General features: G+C 35.7%; 1 protein-coding gene across 1 annotated transcript; it reads left to right on the top strand.

Moving 5' to 3' along the window:
* The first annotated feature begins 69 nt into the window (after positions 1-69).
* Positions 70-20088, top strand: LOC123536402 (uncharacterized). The gene is made up of 6 exons (XM_045319570.2): positions 70-488; positions 9180-9346; positions 10657-10841; positions 18011-18146; positions 18803-18935; positions 19521-20088. The coding sequence occupies exons 1-6, from the start codon at positions 95-97 to the stop codon at positions 19607-19609; spliced, it is 1104 nt and encodes a 367-aa protein (XP_045175505.2). The 5' UTR covers positions 70-94; the 3' UTR covers positions 19610-20088.
* Positions 20089-20428: the final 340 nt, after the last annotated feature.

The raw sequence follows: 20428 nt of genomic DNA, 5'->3' as shown, positions 1-20428 counted from the left end.
CTCAGTCAAGTTTATCTTTAATAAAGTTTATGGATTATAATTTACGTTATTCAAAACGAGTCTGTGACCTTTTGAACTGGAATGTGTCAACAAAATGGCGAACAACAACAGTGTCGAAGAGTACCTAGTTTATTTGAAAGAAAATGCGAACGAACTAAGACAGCTCGGCAAAAAATGGGGCATGACAGAAGAAGAGATAAATAGTTGTGTGACTGAAGCCCTGTCAATGACGGAGAACAAAGAAGAGTTGAAGAAATCGCCGAAAAATAAAGCCAGGAAATGCTGGTCCTACTTCCTGTTTGCTTTGAAGTTCCAGCTGGCTTTCTGTTTGCTGGTATTTGTACTGATTGCAGGAATCTATATCACAGCATCATATCATGAACCCACACAGCGGGCTGTCATCAAAGTTATCATGCCCTACAGCTATGAGATAATGAGGCTTGTAAGACTTGCTGCAGTGCCATTACATGGAATGTTCAATATCTCGAGTATGTTGTTCATGAATCATGCCCCAATATTCTCAGAATTTCAGGACACACCTGTTAGATCAAATTATAGTCCATCTAGTTGTAAGCGAGTGGAGATAATTTGATAATTTTTGCACAGGTCAATATCTCCTCCATATTACAAGTTAAATACAACATAGGAAGGATCTTTTCTGTGGTGAACCTTCCGCGATGATTCTACATGGCGATTTTTTATCACATTTTAACTATTGAAAAACAAAAATATTAGTGAAATTTTAAGATACCTCGAAAGAATATCCATTTCTAGCTCGACTATATGAAGTATAAGGAGAGCTATCCAGTATCCTGCTCGACCCGGCGTCGGCGTCTTTCCGCGTCCCCACCTTGGCTAAAGTTTTTTTAACACTTTCTCTTTTTTCTTCTTATCTCTGTAATTACTTGATGGATTTGATTTAAACCTAAAATAGTTATTCCTCATCATCACCCACATCATCTGACATAAGGGCCATAACTCTGGCACCAATATTTCATGATTTATCCCCCCTTTTCTCTTAGATTTTCAGGTTAAAGTTTTGATGCACTTTCACTCTATCTCTGTTATTATTGAATGGATTTGATTCAAACTTAAAATAATTGTTCAACATCATCACCCACATCATATGACACAGGGTGCGTAACTCTGGCTCAAATTTTTCATGAATTATTCCCCCTTTTTACTTAGAATTTCAGGTTAGTTTTGATGCACTTTCACTAGATGTCTTTGTTATTACCGAATGGATTTGATTCAAACTTTAAATAATTGTTCAACATCATCACTCACATCATATGACACAAGGTGCATAACTCTGGGGGTCACACATTAAACCGGAATCCACCTAAAAACCAGAATACACCGGAATACACTTTCTATAACCGGAATACACCTGTTTTTTTTTAATTAAAGGTATTTTTGAAGGTTTTTTGATATAATTCAATCATATATATCATAAATAATCAACATACCAAAGAAAAATACAATACGTTCATGCAAAACGATTTTATAGGAGATTGAAATTCGACGACCGCGCGGGAAATTACCATATTAAACCGTAATACACCTGTATTTCTTCTACAAATGCTATTTTTGAAGTGGTTTATGATTGAATTCAAAAATATATATCATAAATAATTAATTTTCAAAATGAAATTAAAATACTTTTGCGCATTACGTTTTGTACATGATTGAAAATCGACAAAGGTACTGGATATTTTCGTACTCGTAAATGAATTTCCATGCCCTAAAATTCTCTAATGTACACCCGTATTTCTTAAATAAATCGTATTTTTAGGGTTTATGATAGAAATCAATCATATCTAAAATAAATAATTAATTTACAAAAGGAAATTAAAATGCGCATAACGTTTTATAGGAGGTTGCAAATTTGTTGAGCGCACGGGAAATTTGCGCACTCGTGGATGAACCACAATCGCCATAATTTTGTTAGATTTTACTTAGGTAGGTAAATTTCTTTCAAGTTTCGATTTTTTGGTTCAAATTATTTCAAAATAGTCTTTTTATGCTATAATATAATATTCCTTTATGAAATATAGTGTAACCATATCAGCTCCTTCAATTTGTTATTAAAAGCGAATGTGCATAAACTGACAGGTAAATGTGTCAAACGATAATAGCGGATATCCTACCTCTATGACCTATTTGCCCTCAAGGAATTTAGATTATTGTTTAAGAAGAATATCTTAAAAGTAAAGTGTCGTGTCAAAAATATACATGTACAAAGATGCATTTAAAACCGCAACGACATCATATTGCTTCATTTAAAACCACATTTCTATTACGTTCACGAGGTCACGTAACCTATTATGCCACACTAACAGAAATCTGTTTCTGTTTGCCAAAAAATCGTTTTACTCCATTTATTTAAATTGCTGTCGCTTTTTCATTATTTAAGATTTTTTTTATTCTGTTCTTTGTACTTTCTGGTCAAAAGTCTGAATTTTATGGCCATAGTACGTATCATTTATTTACTTTTAGAAAGAAATAAGTAATTAAGATCGCGCTGTTTGAAGTTTTACAAATAATCATGTGAAAATTCGACCGTTTTTATAGAATTTTCCCTACATTACTGTCGATATCTTATTAAAATCGTTATAGAATTCAAATTGTATTACTTCTTAAGCGGTGCTGAAAACTTGAAGCGATAATATTGAAAAATAAATGCACTACGCGCGTTTTTTGTACGTGTTGATTAACAAAAGTAACGTCGAGCGATGTAAATTAGATATTAGAGAGTTTGAGATTTCAACCTTCGCCTTCCCCTTCAACGTCTCTTGCGAAGTTAACGTATGAAGATGAAGTTCGATTAAAATTCCTTGAGATTTCAAACATTAGAATGAACCTTACTTCTTTTAATCTGTCCATTCAATTTATCCGTAATTATGATCGTTTTTTTCGTGCATTTTGATACCAATTGTCCGAAAGGGCAGGAATTTTACAAGGGGTTTTAAAAATGAAAAAATGAAAATTAAATAAAAAAACATTTCAATTAATATAATCATCGCATGGATATTAGAGCGATTACCAAATAAAAAAAACAAAAAAAAACAAAAACAAAAAAACGATAAAACAATGTGAACAATGTAAAAACTCGTTAGTGTTGCTCCAAACATTTAGGTTTTATATAAAATTATGTCAGTGTAGTCAGTATACAATGCACGATTGTAAATCGTACATGAGAGGAAATAAAAATGATTATTACATACCTAAAATTATTTTCCACTGGGTTTCAGAGGACCACGATCGTGCAATATTTTTCGATATCATGACGTAAAACGCTTTCATTTCGGTCTAATCCCAATCCGTGACTCTAGTTACCTCCCCTGACGGTCCGTCCATTGCGGATCTCGTTTCTTTAGATTTTTGTTGCTATTGTGTGTTTGATTAATTTGTAATTTATGCAATATTTTGTTTATTTTTACAATTTGATTAATCTGACCTATTAGATACTGGCACGTAGTAATTTATCAGACTGAAATGAAATGGAAGTTATAATTACGTCATGAGTTGGACTAATATATGACATGGAATGTTTTCTTAACGTTGTAATGGAAAGAATCGCGTGACGTCCATGGCGTCCACGCGCACGTTGCGACAACAAGTTGACGTCATTTTCGCGGAAAATATTAAAGCGCGTCAGTTTGATTTGTTTATTGCGTTTTCGGAGATTTTTTTCCGTATTTTTTCCTGTCTTTCGTGACAGAACGATAATTTAGATATAAATTAATCATTTGATAGTGGATATTGTATGTGGATATTGTGCTGTCTGAGAGTTTGGCATTATACACAGTCATACAGAGTGTCATTATCACGTTGATTATCACTCATTCTTTCGCAGACAATATTGCGCTCCTAAAGTCGCGCAGTGTTACTGCTGCAGAACTCGTGCATATATCCACATACAAAGTTAATAACCTATAATGATCATATCAACGTGATAATGACACTCTGTATGACTGTGTAATGCCAAACTCTCAGACAGCACAATATGATTTTAATATACTATTTTATAAGTAAAACATCTGCGGATCCAGGAATTTCAGTGGGGGGGGGGGGGTAGGGTCACACCGAGTTTCAAGACCGACTTTCTTTGTAAAATGTAAAAATCAAAGGGGGAATTAACCCACAATGTCCCTCTGCCAGGCTCTGGTTCCATGCATTTAAAGAATGGAGTTATCCCATACGGCTAACAGGAAAAGTCTCTCATCATGATATCATAGGTCTGAAATTGTCTGATACTTCAGAAGAATTTTCCACCTTACTAGTACCATTTAATGTTTATAATTAAAACGCAATTGTCGTATTAAGTGTCCGACAGAAACAGATTGATTTTATTTGGATGTGAAAATAAAATGTTCCACCAAATGATATTCGCGCGTAATTATTTATTTTTCAAGTAAAATGACTGTCATGCCATGTGCCTCCATCCAGATTTCAGTCTTTGATGCCGAGTATGTGGACAGAGTAGATGTAAAAAGAATGAAGTTTCGACTTTCGTGATATCACATCTTCGGACGTTCAAAACTTCACTTCATACGACAAAAAGACCCATCTGGTATAATCGATACCGCCTGGGGACACAAATATGCCGTAGAAGTTAAAGTTTGAACAAAATCTCAAAGTTTCTCAAAATCAGTTGATAACTTCATACTTCCAGGTTCAATTCAATGTATTTAGTTAAAATCATTAGCCATACAAAACTTTATTATTCTTATATCTATTGATAGTGTTCCGCATCTAATTTAGTCTAATTATATATATGGATAATCAAATTACTTAATAAGCAGAAATCCTGAAACTAAGCTTTTTATTTCGCATAGTAATAAAGAGAAGTCTTAGGCTTACGTGATATTACATGGAAAACTTCAGTAGCAACGTGTGATATAGATAAAATACACGCATATCGGTGACGTTTTACCCAAAATATATATGAGAGACGTTGAAGGGGAAGGCGAAGTTTGAAATCTCAAACTCTCTATTACGATAGGTCACACGTGCTCGTGGAATGGAAAATTACCGGCATGATGTTTTGTATCTTTACGACTCCCGGGTAAATGTTTAAATCTACAATACATCGCTGTTTTAGCAAAACATTGAATTAGTATTGATACGTTAAAGTACATGAAAAATAAAAAAATATACTGAATGTACCTGTTTTTCTTCAATTTTTCAATTTGCAATTATAACGACAAGTATGAAATTAAATAAAAGCTTATCATATTTAACTGCACATACCTTGTCAGACATTTTTTGTCACATGTCGCATGTGTGTGCTTACAAATATACTGATTAATTGATATAATCAATAGGTGTGATAATCCAATCAAACTCTATCAGGACTAATCAGAGGCACGTGTTTGTTACGCTGCATATAATAATATTATTATTCAAATGATATTAACTGTGCTTTGGAAATAAGCGCAGTAAACTTTTTTATATTTATATATTAAACATAATATAATTCTTTTGAAAACTGATTTTTCGTAATTTATTTTCTTCTTAAATTATTAAATTAAACATGAAGAAATAATTCAATTAGTTCCAATAATAAACGTACGGCCGGTTCTTTCCGATCAGCGCGGTTTATGCACTGACATTTGTTTTGTGTATAATTCATTTAAAAATTGAATATTGATATTTTTTCTTAATTAATTTTCTTTTTTATTTGTTAAACGAAATATGAAGAAACAATTAAATAAGTTTCAATAATAAACATGTGACATGCCCTTTCCGATCATGTTAAGCCCTTTCCGATCCGCGCGGTTTATGTCGGGACCCGTATTTTGTTTATGATTCATTTAAAATCGAATATTGATATGTTTTCATCTTAAATTATTTTCTTATTATTTGAAGAAACAATTAAATAAATTTTAATAATCAACATTCCGGTATCTAGTCATAGCGACGTAAGCGTAAAAAATTTCCGTAAGATCGTAAAGTTATAATCTCGTATACAGAATTAACTTTTAATAAACTTCTCTCAAATATTCATTCATATTTTATCTGATTGAACATGGTTCTACAACTTACAAAAAATGATAAAAGTGTTTATTTAAGAGAATACTATTTATTTTTTAAAAAAGGACGAGTGCATTTATGTTATGGAAACTTACCGTGCGCTCGCTAAATTCAAATCTCGTATAAAATCGTTTTGCGTTAAAGTATTTTATTTTCCTTTTGTAAACTTATCATTTATATTATACACGAATGATTTCTGCAATAAACCCTACAAAAATACCATTTATTTATAAAATACAGGTGTATTTCGGTTATGGAAATTTCCCGCGCGGTCGCCGAACTTCATTCTCGTATAAAATCATTTTGCGTAAACGTATTTTATTTTCCTTTCGTATGTTAATTATTTATGATATATATGATTGAATTATATCAAAAACCCTTCAAAAATACCTTTAACTTAAAAAATACAGGTGTATTCCGGTTATGGAAAGTGTATTCCGGTGTATTCCGGTTTTTAGGTGGATTCCGGTTTAATGTGTGACCGTAACTCTGGCACCAATTTTTCATGAATAATTCCCTCTTTTACTTAGAATTATGTCTCCCACCACACAGTGGTGTGGGAGACATATTCATTTACTCCTGTCTGTCAGTCATCCGATCTTCACCAAACTTGAACAAAATATATATGCCAATAAGTCCTCAGCCAAGTTCCATAACTAGCCAAATCAGCCCAGGCACTTCGGAATTATGGCCCTTGAATTACCGAAAAACGCTCAGATTTTAGGTGCATTCCTGAATGTACATGCAATCTGAGTAGTATAGGAGTCCTTTTGGCTTGATGAATGTGCATGCGCTCTAGTAGGGCAAGTTCGATAATGAGCCAAATCAGTCCAGGCACTTCGGAGTTATGGCCCTTGAATTACCGAAAATCGGCCTTTTTACTTTTGTCGGTGCTCTAAGTCGAACATTTCTCATCCAGTCATCACCAAACTTGAACAAAATGTGTTTGACCATAAGTCCTCGGCCAAGTTTGGTAACTAGCCAAATCGGCCCAGGCACTTTGGAATTATTGCCATTGAATTACCGAAAATTGGCCTTTTTACTCTCATTCGCGCTCTAAGTCCAACATTTCTCATCCGATCTTCACCAAACTTGAACCAAATGTTTTTGACCATAACTCCTTGGCCAGGTTCATCAACTAGCCAAATCACCTGAGGCACTCCAGAATTATGGCCCTTGAATTACCCATAATCGGCCTTTTTACTCTTCAAAGGTATATTTGTAGTGAGTAAACAGTATATATTAAGTCTGACTTGCTATTTAGATGATTAGGCAGTTGTGGGAGACATGCGCAAAAGCAACTAGTTTAAGGTTAATTTTGATGCATTTTCAATATATCTCAGTTATTACGAAATGCATTTGATTCAGACTTGAAGTTTGTTGTTCCACATCATCACCCACATCATATGACACAAGGTGCATAACTCTTGCACCAATATTTTATGAATTATGCCCCCTTTTTGCTCAGAATTATACTTATATAGTGTTTTGATACACTTTTAATTTAGTTTATCTTTACCTCTCTGATTACTTAATATTTTTGACTCAGACTCAAGCTATTGTGCAATATCTTCATCCATCATTGGAGTCATTAAACACTCCAGTGACAGCTCCAGTTTCCTCAGATGTGCCCAGTTTCACTATCCAGCATAATGCCTGATCATGTTTTTACCTAAATCTGTTTTCACCACGGAAAAGGTCTTTACTGGTTTTGACATAAAGAGAGGAAATCTGTTCTATCACAAAAATATCTCAGAATCAGTTCTGACATCAAATTATTTGGACTAGATCAAATTAGTATGTCTGCACATCATTATGTATGCACGGGATTATGTTCAATGTTTTTCTGATTCAAACAGTCAGGGGTTCCATTTGACCCGGGAGATTTTCAAAAGACGCTCATAATACTTTGTAGATGCATTAAAAGTAATCGTGTACAGTACATACATCTTAACAGGAATACTACTGTTTGCAGATCAAATTGCCCTATCGCATTTTTTTTAATCAATACAATTTTACCTTTACATCACAAAAGCAGCAATGCTGAAGCTATTTTTGGACATGACGGGCCTGTCTGTAAATAACTGAAATGGTGTTTAAACGATGGACATAAACCCTTCAAATATATAGTAGATAAATTCACATACACAATCAGACTGAAGATTGCCCTGCACCCCACCACCCCAGTCTGGGTCATGCGGGGTCAAAAACTAGGTCACCCGGTGAAATCAAAGGAAAACTTGTTAACACTCTAGAGGCCACAGTTGTGACACAATCTTTATGAAACTTGGTCAGAATGTTTGTCTTGATGATCTCTAGGTCAAATTTGAAACTGGGTCATGTGGGGCCAAAAACAAAGTCAGTAGGCCAGATCAACTCTGGTGAGCGATATAATTTTTGGACAGGATTACTATGGGCCCTCGCGTCTTGTTAGGTTGACATTTCAAAGATAGAGTCAGAGCATGTGCTTTGTGTGAGGTCAAGATAAAGAAAAAAAAGATGCATTCAGCACAAGGTGAATATATAATTTATTGGAGAAAAAAGCTAGCGGATTGGGTGGGGTTAACCTGTCAGGATTACTCCAAAAATAGCTTCAGCTTCGCCGCTTTTGTGATGTTAACGTGCAACTCTATTGATTTCAAAAAAGGTGAAGGGGCAATTTAATCTGCAAACAGTAGTAAAGGCAGTTTTGCTTGGCCTCGTGCAAACTTCAACAGAGAAGTTTTCTGTATATACAGATAAGACAAAGTTGTTTTAAGTATAAATTAAACTATTAATATTACTATAAATAAACATTGAGATATAAAAAAATTATTCATATTATTTAACAAATAATCAAGGCCTTTGAGAGGTTTATCGTCTAATTTACCACGGTTCAAAGTTCAGGTGCGTAGGAATTGAACCACGAGGGCGTTAGTCATATCCATAAGCATCCAAAATGAAAAGATAAATAAAATAAATAAATAAATTTTGATGAACTGTGTTGTGGATGTTTACTACACTTGGTCAAAGACAAGGACTTAGGGTCTCAGTCCTCCTTAGTTGAACGCCTTAGACCCATTTGGGCCACTTGTTGCACTTTTTCTGTGTCAAAGAGAAAAAATCACATGTAATCATAAAATTCTGTCTTTAATTTTCAGGCTTGTACAACTCTGAATGCCTGATAGAAAATCCTTACTTCATTCAAGAAACACCCGACTGTAACATATGTCGAAGTTTCAAGCAGGCGAAAGGTCTCAATGCCTCTACATTCAATGCCACCAAGTTTACAGCATATGCCAATACATTGAAACCTGTCAAGCTCATGGTAAGATATATTCTAACTTTGTAGCTGAGCTAGTCTAAACATCCAATCAGAAACCAGAGAATTTCAAATTTGCAAGTATGTTCTCTGAGATAATTTGATGAAAGACATTGTGTCTGAAATCCTTCGTCCTCCACCTCTGATTCATGTGGGGAAGTTGGCAGTTACTTGCAGAGAACAGGTTTGTACTGGTAGAGAATCCAGGAACACTGGCTAGGTTAACTGTCTGCCATTACATACTTAAAATACTGTTGAAAAAGGGGGCAGTGGTCTAGTGGTTAAGGTGTCTGCCGCTCAACCCCGGGGTTGTGGGTTCGAGCCCCTGCGGGGTATGACCATGACCTCATATGACACCAGTACTGGTTATTCAAGGAAGCAGACTCGAGAGTGGTTCAAATAAGCTTTAAGCTTTCATCACAATCGAGCTTAAATAAATTAGTATAAACTAAAATAAATTAGTATTAACTAAATACTGTTGAATAATGGTGTTAAACCCTAAACAAACAAACAAATCAAATTTGTGACTGTTTTATTGGTTTATTATGCCAGGTGACACAATACCAGTTAAAGGGTATTGTACTAATGACAATTTGATCTGTTACATTTTCTTAGTTCATTAAGGAAGAACAGAGATTTTCAAAATCGGCTTAGAAATGAAAAATTTATGTAAGATATTGAATATTTGATTAAAAAATGCAGCCATTTTATTGCTATGGTAACACTTACTACCTTCTAATGAATTAAAGTTATTACTTTCACTTTGTTGCAAAACTTAATTTCTATAAATTATCTGTAATGAATAATTGTAGTAATCTTTGTGCCGCCCAGCCATGAAAAAAAGGGGAAAAATCAAATGGGAAGTGTGTAATAGCAAGTCTTGTTAATACTTGTTCTTACTTCTTAACAAAAAAATGGGCCATAATGACTCACAGAAACTGTAGACTTTATTTATTTTGCACTTCATAGTTCATGATTTGAGGCAGTTAATATTTATGTGACTCTGCTATAGACCCAAAAAGGTACAAAAAGAGCTTCAGAATAGATAAACCTGATAGTAACATAAAAAATTGTTGTCGTAGGTTTTGATTTATATTGCTTTCTATAGCAGATATTTGGCATATATCATTGGTACTTGGTGGAACTATGCAATAGTACTATTTACAGATGGAGCTAACAATAATTCAATGCATTGTATAAATTTTCAGAAATGGACTTTTCCACAGTTGTGAAAAAAAATTGTATCATTTAATATAAGCTGTCTCATTTGTGTTCAATAAAAACACAATTTAATGTTAATGGTTTTCTCTGAACAGAAAACAATAGAGAGGAACATAACATACAGCGATATAAGGAAAATGTATCTGGAAACCCAAGACAGACTTGTGGCCGAACCACACCAGTTTACATCGACTGTACCAAGCATACAGTCTCTATCCCAGTTGTTTGATGAAGATCACGGAGAAGAGATTGATGCACATGAAAACCAGCACATTGATTGGTAATCCCTTTTTATTAGCTCAGGTGAGTTTTTCTGATCGCTCGATGTCCGTCGTCTGTCGTCTGTCGTCCGTCGTCTGTCAACATTTAGCTTGTGTATGCGATAGAGGCTGTATTTTTCAATTAATCTTCATGAATATTGGTCAGAATGATAACCTTGATGAAATCTAGGCCGAGTTCGAAATTGGGTCATCTCGGGTCAAAAACTAGGTCACTAGGTCAAATCAAAGAAAAACCTTGTGTATGCGATAGAGGCTGTATTTTTCATTTAATCTTCATGAATATTGGTCAGAATGATAACTTTGATGAAATCTAGGCCGAGTTCGAAAATGGGTCATCTCGGGTCAAAAACTAGGTCACTAGGTCAAATCAAAGAAAAACCTTGTGTATGCGATAGAGGTGGTGTTTTTAGCTAACCTGTCACAAAGTAACAAGGTGAGCTTTTGTGATCGCGCGGTGTCCGTCGTCCGTGCGTGCGTGCGTCAGTCCGTAAACTTTTGCTTGTGACCGCTCTAGAGGTCACATTTTTCATGGGATCTTTATGAAAGTTGGTCAGAATGTTCACCTTGATGATATCTAGGTCAAGTTGGAAACTGGGTCACGTGCCATCAAAAACTAGGTCAGTAGGTCTAAAAATAGAAAAACCTTGTGACCTCTCTAGAGGCCATATATTTCACAAGATCTTCATGAAAATTGGTCAGAACGTTCACCTTGATGATATCTAGGTCAAGTTCGAAACTGGGTCACGTGCCGTCAAAAACTAGGTCAGTAGGTTAAATAATAGAAAAACCTTGTGACCTTTCTAAAGGCCATATTTTTCATGGGATCTATATGAAAATTGGTCTGAATGTTCACCTTGATGATATCTAGGTCAAGTTCGAAACTGGGTCACGTGCGGTCAAAAACTAGGTCAGTAGGTCTAAAAATAGAAAAACCTTGTGACCTCTCTAGAGGCCATATATTTCATGAGATCTTCATGAAAATTGGTCAGAATGTTCACCTTGATGATATCTAGGTCAAGTTCGAAAGTGGGTCACGTGCCTTCAAAAACTAGGTCAGTAGGTCAAATAATAGAAAACCCTTGTGACCTCTCTAGAGGCCATATTTTTCATGGGATCTGTATGAATGTTGGTCTGAATGTTCATCTTGATGATATCTAGGTCAAGTTCGAAAGTGGGTCACTGCCGTCAAAAACTAGGTCAGTAGGTCAAATAATAGAAAAACCTTGTGACCTCTCTAAAGGCCATATTTTTCATGGGATCTGTATGAAAGTTGGTCTGAATGTTCATCTTGATGATATCTAGGTCAAGTTCGAAACTGGGTCACGTGCCGTCAAAAACTAGGTCAGTAGGTCTAAAAATAGAAAAACCTTGTGACCTCTCTAGAGGCCATATATTTCATGAGATCTTCATGAAAATTGGTCAGAATGTTCACCTTGATGATATCTAGGTCAGGTTCGAAAGTGGTCACGTGCCATCAAAAACTAGGTCAGTAGGTCAAATAATAGAAAAACCTTGTGACCTCTCTAAAGGCCATATTTTTCATGGGATCTGTATGAAAGTTGGTCTGAATGTTCATCTTGATGATATCTAGGTCAAGTTCGAAAGTGGGTCACGTGCCGTCAAAAACTAGGTCAGTAGGTCAAATAATAGAAAAACCTTGTGACCTCTCTAAAGGCCATATTTTTCATGGGATCTATATGAAAGTTGGTCTGAATGTTCATCTTGATGATATCTAGGTCAAGTTCGAAACAGGGTCATGTGCGATCAAAAACTAGGTCAGTAGGTCTAAAAATAGAAAAACCTTGTGACCTCTCTAGAGGCCATACTTGTGAATGGATCTCCATAAAAATTGGTCAGAATGTTCATCTTGATGATATCTAGATCAAGTTCGAAAGTGGGTCACGTGCCATCAAAAAGAAGGTCAGTAGGTCAAATAATGAAAAAACGTTGTGACCTCTCTAGAGGCCATATTTTTCTTGGGATCTGTATGAAAGTTGGTCTGAATGTTTATCTTGATGATATATAGGTCAAGTTTGAAACTGGGTCAACTGCAATCAAAAACTAGGTCAGTAGGTCTTGAAATAGAAAAACCTTGTGACCTCTCTAGAGGCCATACCCTTGAATGGATCTTCATGAAAATTGGTCAGAATGTTTACCTTGATGATATCTAGGTCAAGTTTGAAACTGGGACACATGCCATAAAAAAACTAGGTCAGTAGGTCAAATAATAAAAAAACCTTGTGACCTCTCTAGAGGCCATACTTTTCATGGGATCTGTATGAAAGTTGGTCTGAATGTTCATCTTGATGATATCTAGGTCAGGTTTGAAACTGGGTCAACTGCGGTCAAAAACTAGGTCAGTAGGTCTAAAATTAGAAAAATCTTTTGACCTCTCTAGAGGCCATATTTTTCAATGGATCTTCATGAAAATTGATCTGAATGTTCACCTTGATGATATCTAGGTCAAGTTTCGAAACTGGGTCACGTGCGGTCAAAAACTAGGCCAGTAGGTATAAAAATAGAAAAACCTTGTGACCTCTCTAGAGGCCATATTTTTCATGAGATCTTCATGAAAATTAGTGAGAATGTTCACTTTGATGATATCTAGGTAAAGTTCAAAACAGGGTCACATATCTTTGAAAACTAGGTCAATAGGTCAAATAATAGAAAAACCTTGTGACCTCTCTAGAGACCATATTTTTCAATGGATCTTCAGGAAAATTGGTCAGAATGTTTATCTTGATAATATCTAGGTCAGGTTCAAAACTAGGTCACATGAGCTCAAAAACTAGGTCACTATGTCAAATAATAGAAAAAACGACGTCATACTCAAAACTGGGTCATGTGGGAAGAGGTGAGCGATTCAGGACCATCATGGTCCTCTTGTTCAATTAATCTTCATGAGTATTGGTCTGAATGATAACCTTGATGAAATCTAAGCCTAGTTCGAAAATGGGTCATCTCGGGTCAAAAACTAGGTCACTAGGTCAAATCAAAGAAAAACCTTGTGTATGCGATAGAGGCTGTATTTTTCAATTTTTCTTCATGAATATTGGTCAGAATGATAACCTTGATGAAATCTAGGCCGAGTTCAAAAATGGGTCATCTCGGGTCAAAAACTAGGTCACTAGGTCAAATCAAAGAAAAACCTTGTGTATGCGATAGAGGCTGTATTTTTCAATTGATCTTCATGAATTTTGGTCAAAATGATTGCCTTGATGAAATCTAGGCCGAGTTCGAAAATGGGTCATCTCGGGTCAAAAACTAGGTCACTAGGTCAAATCAAAGAAAAACCTTGTGTATGCGATAGAGGCGGTATTTTTCAATTGATTTTCATGAATTTTGGTCAGAATGATTACCTTGATGAAATCTAGGCCGAGTTCAAAAATGGGTCATCTGGGGTCAAAAACTAGGTCACTAGGTCATATCACGTAAAAACCTTGTGTATGCGATAGAGGCTGTATTTTTCAATTGATCTTCATGAATTTTGGTCAGAATGATTGCCTTGATGAAATTTAGACCAAGTTCGAAAATGGGTCATCTGGGGTCAAAAACTAGGTCACTAGGTCAAATCGAAGAAAAAACTTGTGTATGCAATAGAGGCTGTATTTTTCAACTGATCTTCATGAATTTTAGCCAGAATGATTACCTTGATAAAATCTAGGATGATTTCGAAAATGGGTCATCTGGGGTCAAAAACTAGGTCACTAGGTCAAATCGAAGAAAAACATTGTGTATGCAATAGAGGATGTATTTTTCAATTGATCTTCATGAAATTTGGTCAGAGTGATTGCCTTGATGAAAACTAGGTCGATTTTGAATATGGGTTATCTGAGGTCAAAAACTAGGTCACTAGGTCAAATTAAAGAAAAATCTTGTGTATGCGATAGAGACTGTTTTTTTCAGTTGATATTTATGAAATTTGGTCAGGTTGATTGCCTTAATGAAATCTAGGTCGAATTTGAATATGGGTCATCTGAGGTCAAAAACTAGGTCACTTGGTCAAATCAAAGAAAAAACTTCTGTATGTGATAGAGGCTGTATTTTTCAGTTGATCTTCATGAATTTTGGTCAGAATGATTGCCTTGATAAAATCTAGGTCGAGTTTGAACATGGGTCATCTAGGGTCAAAAACTAGGTCATATCTAAGAAAATGCTTGTTTTATCGCAAGAGACCAATTTTTTGGTCCAATCTTAATAAAAATTGGTCAGAATATTTGTTTCCATGAAATCACTAGGTCAAACATGTTTTACACTGTTATGGAGTGTTTCTTAGGTGAGCGACCTAGGGCCATCTTGACTCTCTTGTCATGTTTTTAGCTCACCTGTCACGAAGTGACAAGGTGAGCTTTTGTGATCGCGTGGCGTCCGTCGTCCGTCCGTCCGTCAGTAAACTTTTGCTTGTGACTACTCTAGAGGTCACATATTTCATGGGATCTTTATGAAAGTTGGTCAGAATGTTCATCTTGATGATATCTAGGTCAAGTTCGAAACTGGGTCAGGTGCGGTCAAAAACTAGGTCAGTAGATCTAAAAACAGAAAAACCTTGTGACCTCTCTAGAGGCCATATTTTTCATGAGATCTTCATGAAAATTGGTCAGAATGTTCACCTGATGATATCTAGGTCAAGTTCGAAACTGGGTCACGTGGGGTCAAAAACTAGGTCAGTAGGTCTAAAAATAGAAAAACCTTGTGACCTCTCTAGAGGTCATATTTTTCATGAGATCTTCATGAATATTGGTCAGAATGTTCACCTTGATGATACCTAGGTCAAGTTCGAAACTGGCTCACGTAGGGTCAAAAACTAGGTCAGTAAGTCTAAAAATAGAAAAACCTTGTGACCTCTCTGGAGGCCATATTTCTCAATGGATCTTCATGAAAAATGGTCAGAATGTTCACCTTGATGATATCTAGGTCAAATTTGAAACTGGGTCACGTACGGTCAAAAACTAGGTCAGTAGGTCTGAAAATAGAAAAACTTTGTGACCTCTCTAGAGGCCATATTTTTCATGGGATCTTTATGAAAATTGGTCAGAATGTTTATCTTGATGATATCTAGGTCAAGTTCGAAACTGGGTCACGTGCGGTCAATGACTAGGTCAGTAGATCTAAAAATAGAAAAACCTTGTGACCTCTTTAGATGCCATATTTTTCAAGAGATCTTCATGAAAATTGGTGAGAATGTTCAGTTTGATGATATCTAGGTCAAGTTCGAAACTGGGTTACGTGCGGTGAAAAACTAGGTCAGTAGGTCGAAAAATAGAAAAACCTTGTGACCTCTCTAGAGGCCATATTTTTCACGAGATCTTCATGAAAATTGGTGAGAATGTATCTGGAAACCCAAGACAGACTTGTGGCCGACAAGGTGAGCTTTTGTGATCGCGCGGTGTCCGTCGTCCGTCGTCCCTCCGTGCGTCCGTAAACTTTTGCTTGTGACCACTCTAGAGGTCACATTTTTCATGGGATCTTTATGAAAGTTGGTCAGAATGTTCATCTTGATGATATCTAGGTCAAGTTCGAAACTGGGTCACGTGCCATCAAAAACTAGGTCAGTAGGTCTAAAAATAGAAAAACCTTGTGACCTCTCTAGAGGCCACATATTTCATAAGATCTTCATGAAAATTGGTCAGAATGTTCACCTTGATGATATATAGGTCAAGTTCGAAACTGGGTCACGTGGGTTCAAAAACTAGGTCAGTAGGTCTAAAAATAGAAAAACCTTGTGACCTCTCTAGAGGCCATATTTTTCATGAGATCTTCATGAATATTGGTCAGAATGTTTACCTTGATGATATATAGGTCAAGTTTGAAACTGGGTCACGTAGGGTCAAAAACTAGGTCATTAGGTCTAAAAATAGAAAAACCTTGTTACCTCTCTAGAGGCCATATTTCTCAATGGATCTTCATGAAAATTGGTCAGAATGTTCACCTTGATGATATCTAGGTCAAGTTCGAAACTGGGTCACGTGGGGTTAAAAACTAGGTCAGTAGATCTAAAAATAGAAAAACCTTGTGACCTCTCTAGAGGCCATATTTTTCATGAGATCTTCATGAATATTGGTCTGAATGTTCCCCTTGATGATATCTATGTCAAGTTCGAAACTGGGTCATGTGGGGTCAAAAACTCGGTCAGTAGATCTAAAAATAGAAAAAGCTTGTGACCTTTCTAGAGGCCATATTTCTCAATGGATCTTCATGAAAATTGGTCAGAATGTTCACCTTGATGATATCTAGGTTAAGTTAGAAACTGGGTCACGTGCGCTCAAAAACTAGGTCAGTAGGTCTTAAAATAGGAAAACCTTGTGACCTCTCTAGAGGCGATATTTTTCAATGGATCTTCATGAAAATTGGTCAGAGTGTTTACCTTGAAGATATCTAGATCAAGTTCGAAACTGGGTCACGTGGGGTTAAAAACTAGGTCAGTAGATCTAAAAATAGAAAAACCTTGTGACCTCTCTAGAGGCCATATTTTGCATGAGATCTTCATGATTATTGGTCAGAATGTTCACCTTGATGATATCTAAGTCAAGTTCGAAACTGGGTCACGTGGGGTTAAAAACTAGGTCAGTAGGTCTAAAAATAGAAAAAACCTTGTGACCTCTCTAGAGGCCATATTTCTCAACGGATCTTCATGAAAATTGGTGAGAATGTTCAGCTTGATGATATCTAGGTCAGGTTTGTAACTGGGTCATGTGCGGTCAAAAACTAGGTCAGTAGGTCGAAAAATAGAAAAACCTTGTGACCTCTCTAGAGGCCATATTTTTCACGAGATCTTCATGAAAATTGGTGAGAATGTTCACCTTGATGATATCTAGGTCAAGTTTAAAAGTGGGTCACGTGCCTTCAAAAACTAGGCCATTAGGTCAAATAATAGGAAAACCTTGTGACCTCTCTAGAGGCCATATTTTTCAATGGATCTTCATGAAAATTGGTCAGAATTTTTTATCTTGATGATATCTAGGTCACATGTGCTCAAAAACTAGGTCACTGTGTCAAATAATAGAAATAATGACGTCATACTCAGTTCAACACTGGGTCATGTGGGGATAGGTGAGCGATTCAGGACCATCATGGTCCTCTGTTCTTTTGAACCAGCCATGTCAGCTAACTTGTAATTTGGTATTGCTTATATTTTTTATCAATTTCTGGAACTGATTCAATATTTTAGGCACAGTACAACAGTGAAAGCTAGTGCAGGTCTTAGAACACTATTTCCAAGACCACACTATCTGCCACCTGAGACAGAAGTCACACTGGAGAAACATGTCCTTATAGATGGCCCAAACACAACAGCGTATCATTTGGTAATCTACATTCTTTAGTTATACAATGGGAACTGGAAAAAGGAGCAGCTCTTTTTCATATTATCATATTGATTGGACAGTACCTCCATAAACTCTCTATACTGTAAAAATCTCTAAACCAGATTTTTATGCCCCCCTAAAAATTTTTGAGGGACACTGAGTTGCCCTTGTCTGTCCATCTGTCTGTATCTCATCTTTCCTATTGTCTGTCTGTCTGAATTTGTGTCATTTATATCTCAAAAGTATTTGACCCAGAGTCATCAAACCTCGCATGATTGTTATTCAGCATGGGAAGCAGTGCACCAGGGGTTTTAATTTTGATCTCACACAAGTCAGACGAGAGTTATGCCCTTGACTTAGTCAAAAATATGCATAAAAAGGGCGTAAGTTTGTGTCGCATGTATCTCAAAAAGTATTTGACCCAGTATTATGAAACATTGCAGGACAAGTTCATTATAAGAATTTAGCAGGGTTAGGGTTAAGAAATGTGAAACGTTATGATAATTTGCTTTTGTAAAAAAAGAGACATTGCGTTCATACAAATAATGAACAAGAAAGATTAACAAGAATTATATCATTGTTTGAAGAGTGCTGCAAGAAGATTGCAATAATGTACAAAAATTGTTATGTAACAAGATTTGTTTCATTCTTTCCAGCCTGTCATGAACAGCAGTCCGTTACATCTGTACACACAGGGGAGTGGGAAGAGACGTTTGCTTGTAAGACCTGTGGAAGGCTGTAAAGAATACTGTAACTCTATGCTAGTGTTCATGGACCCAGGAGATGCATGTATGTAATTGATTTAAGTTTTATTGATTTATTTATTTCAGTTTGATTTTTGAATAAAATCTTGAAGCTTTTATCTAACACTCAATCTGCATATTGAAGAAGAAAAAAGAATTGTTCTGTTGTCTAGTTGTGAAATGTGGTTTTGACTGAAGCAAGGACTCGGTCCTTGTCTCTAAGTGATATCCAGAGGGATACTGAAGGTCTTTATACACCAGAAAAGTAGGAAAGTCATTATACATGTATTAACCCTTATCATGCTGGACAAAACTGAGTGCCATTGCGACCAGTGTAGATCATGGTCAGCCTGCACATCTGTGCAGTCTGATCATGATCTGCACTGTTTGCTATTCAGTCAGTATCTTTTTGGTAAGCACCCCTTTAAACAGTTAATGGTTCTGCTCAGATTGAAAGATGGGCAAGTTCATTATAGAAATTTAGCAGGGTAAGGGTTAACATAACACTTAGATTTACTTCATATGAGCCTAGAGACAAAGCAGTCACTTGAATTTTCTCAGAGAAACTGATGTAAAGCATCAAGTGAGGAAGAGGATTGTTGTAATACCTGATACTTTCCTTCTTTTTCAGTGTTGTATAATCGAGATATGTGGCGAGTGTACCTGTCTACCAGTGGTGACACAACCAGTGTGGGATATGTTATTGCAATACAGATCTAGAATCCAATTAACAGAATTCTATATGTACTAGACAATGCGTCTCTTTAATTTTTTGACACAGAGATTTACCCATATAAGAATCTTTTATAAACACTAAACTTGCAACCTAGACAGGTCTCATAAATTTTCTTATGCTTTAAGTAAACTATACATACATGTTCCAAGACTGAAATTGTTGGCTTTATATTCGGAAGTATTTTCAAATTTGTTTTTGTATTGAAATGGAAAAATACCGCTAGATAAACAGAGATATGAAATAAGCTTCAATGGAATTTTTTTTTTTTTTTATAATAATCGTTAACATGTTTTATTTTGTAGCTGGATAACACAAAAACTGAAATTGAACTCTTGCAAAAATAATGATAATAATAATGAACTAATACAGTTGATGAGGAGGAAGTATTTCTTATCACATACAAAGAAAGAGATTGTCATCATCAATACATGTATACCAAGAACAAAGAGATTTTTAAGCATTATGACAGTGTTGTGTGTTGCTTTGAGTGACCTTTATGGAAGGGAATCTCCGCCAGGACATGCATGCTGCTAAATGACACTGCAATGTTATTTACTTACATATGCGTTCTGCAACATTGCAACTGCATTTTAGTTTCTTACATTTGCCTTACAAGAAATTCATCTTTAATGCTTCTTAATGCTAAGAAAACAGTCCTTTCATGAATATCGGTTATTCTTGCATGTAATTGACAAGTGCGTTCAACCTTTTTGTTTGCTTACTGCAATATTGAAATGTATACTCATGCTATTACTAACTGTATTCTGTGTTTTCTTACGCGTATTTGACGTTGTTGCTACTGA

The sequence above is a fragment of the Mercenaria mercenaria genome, chromosome 17 (genome assembly GCF_021730395.1).
Source record: "Mercenaria mercenaria strain notata chromosome 17, MADL_Memer_1, whole genome shotgun sequence".
Classification (NCBI taxonomy): domain Eukaryota; kingdom Metazoa; phylum Mollusca; class Bivalvia; order Venerida; family Veneridae; genus Mercenaria; species Mercenaria mercenaria.
This window is presented reverse-complemented; position numbering and strand designations above follow the sequence as displayed.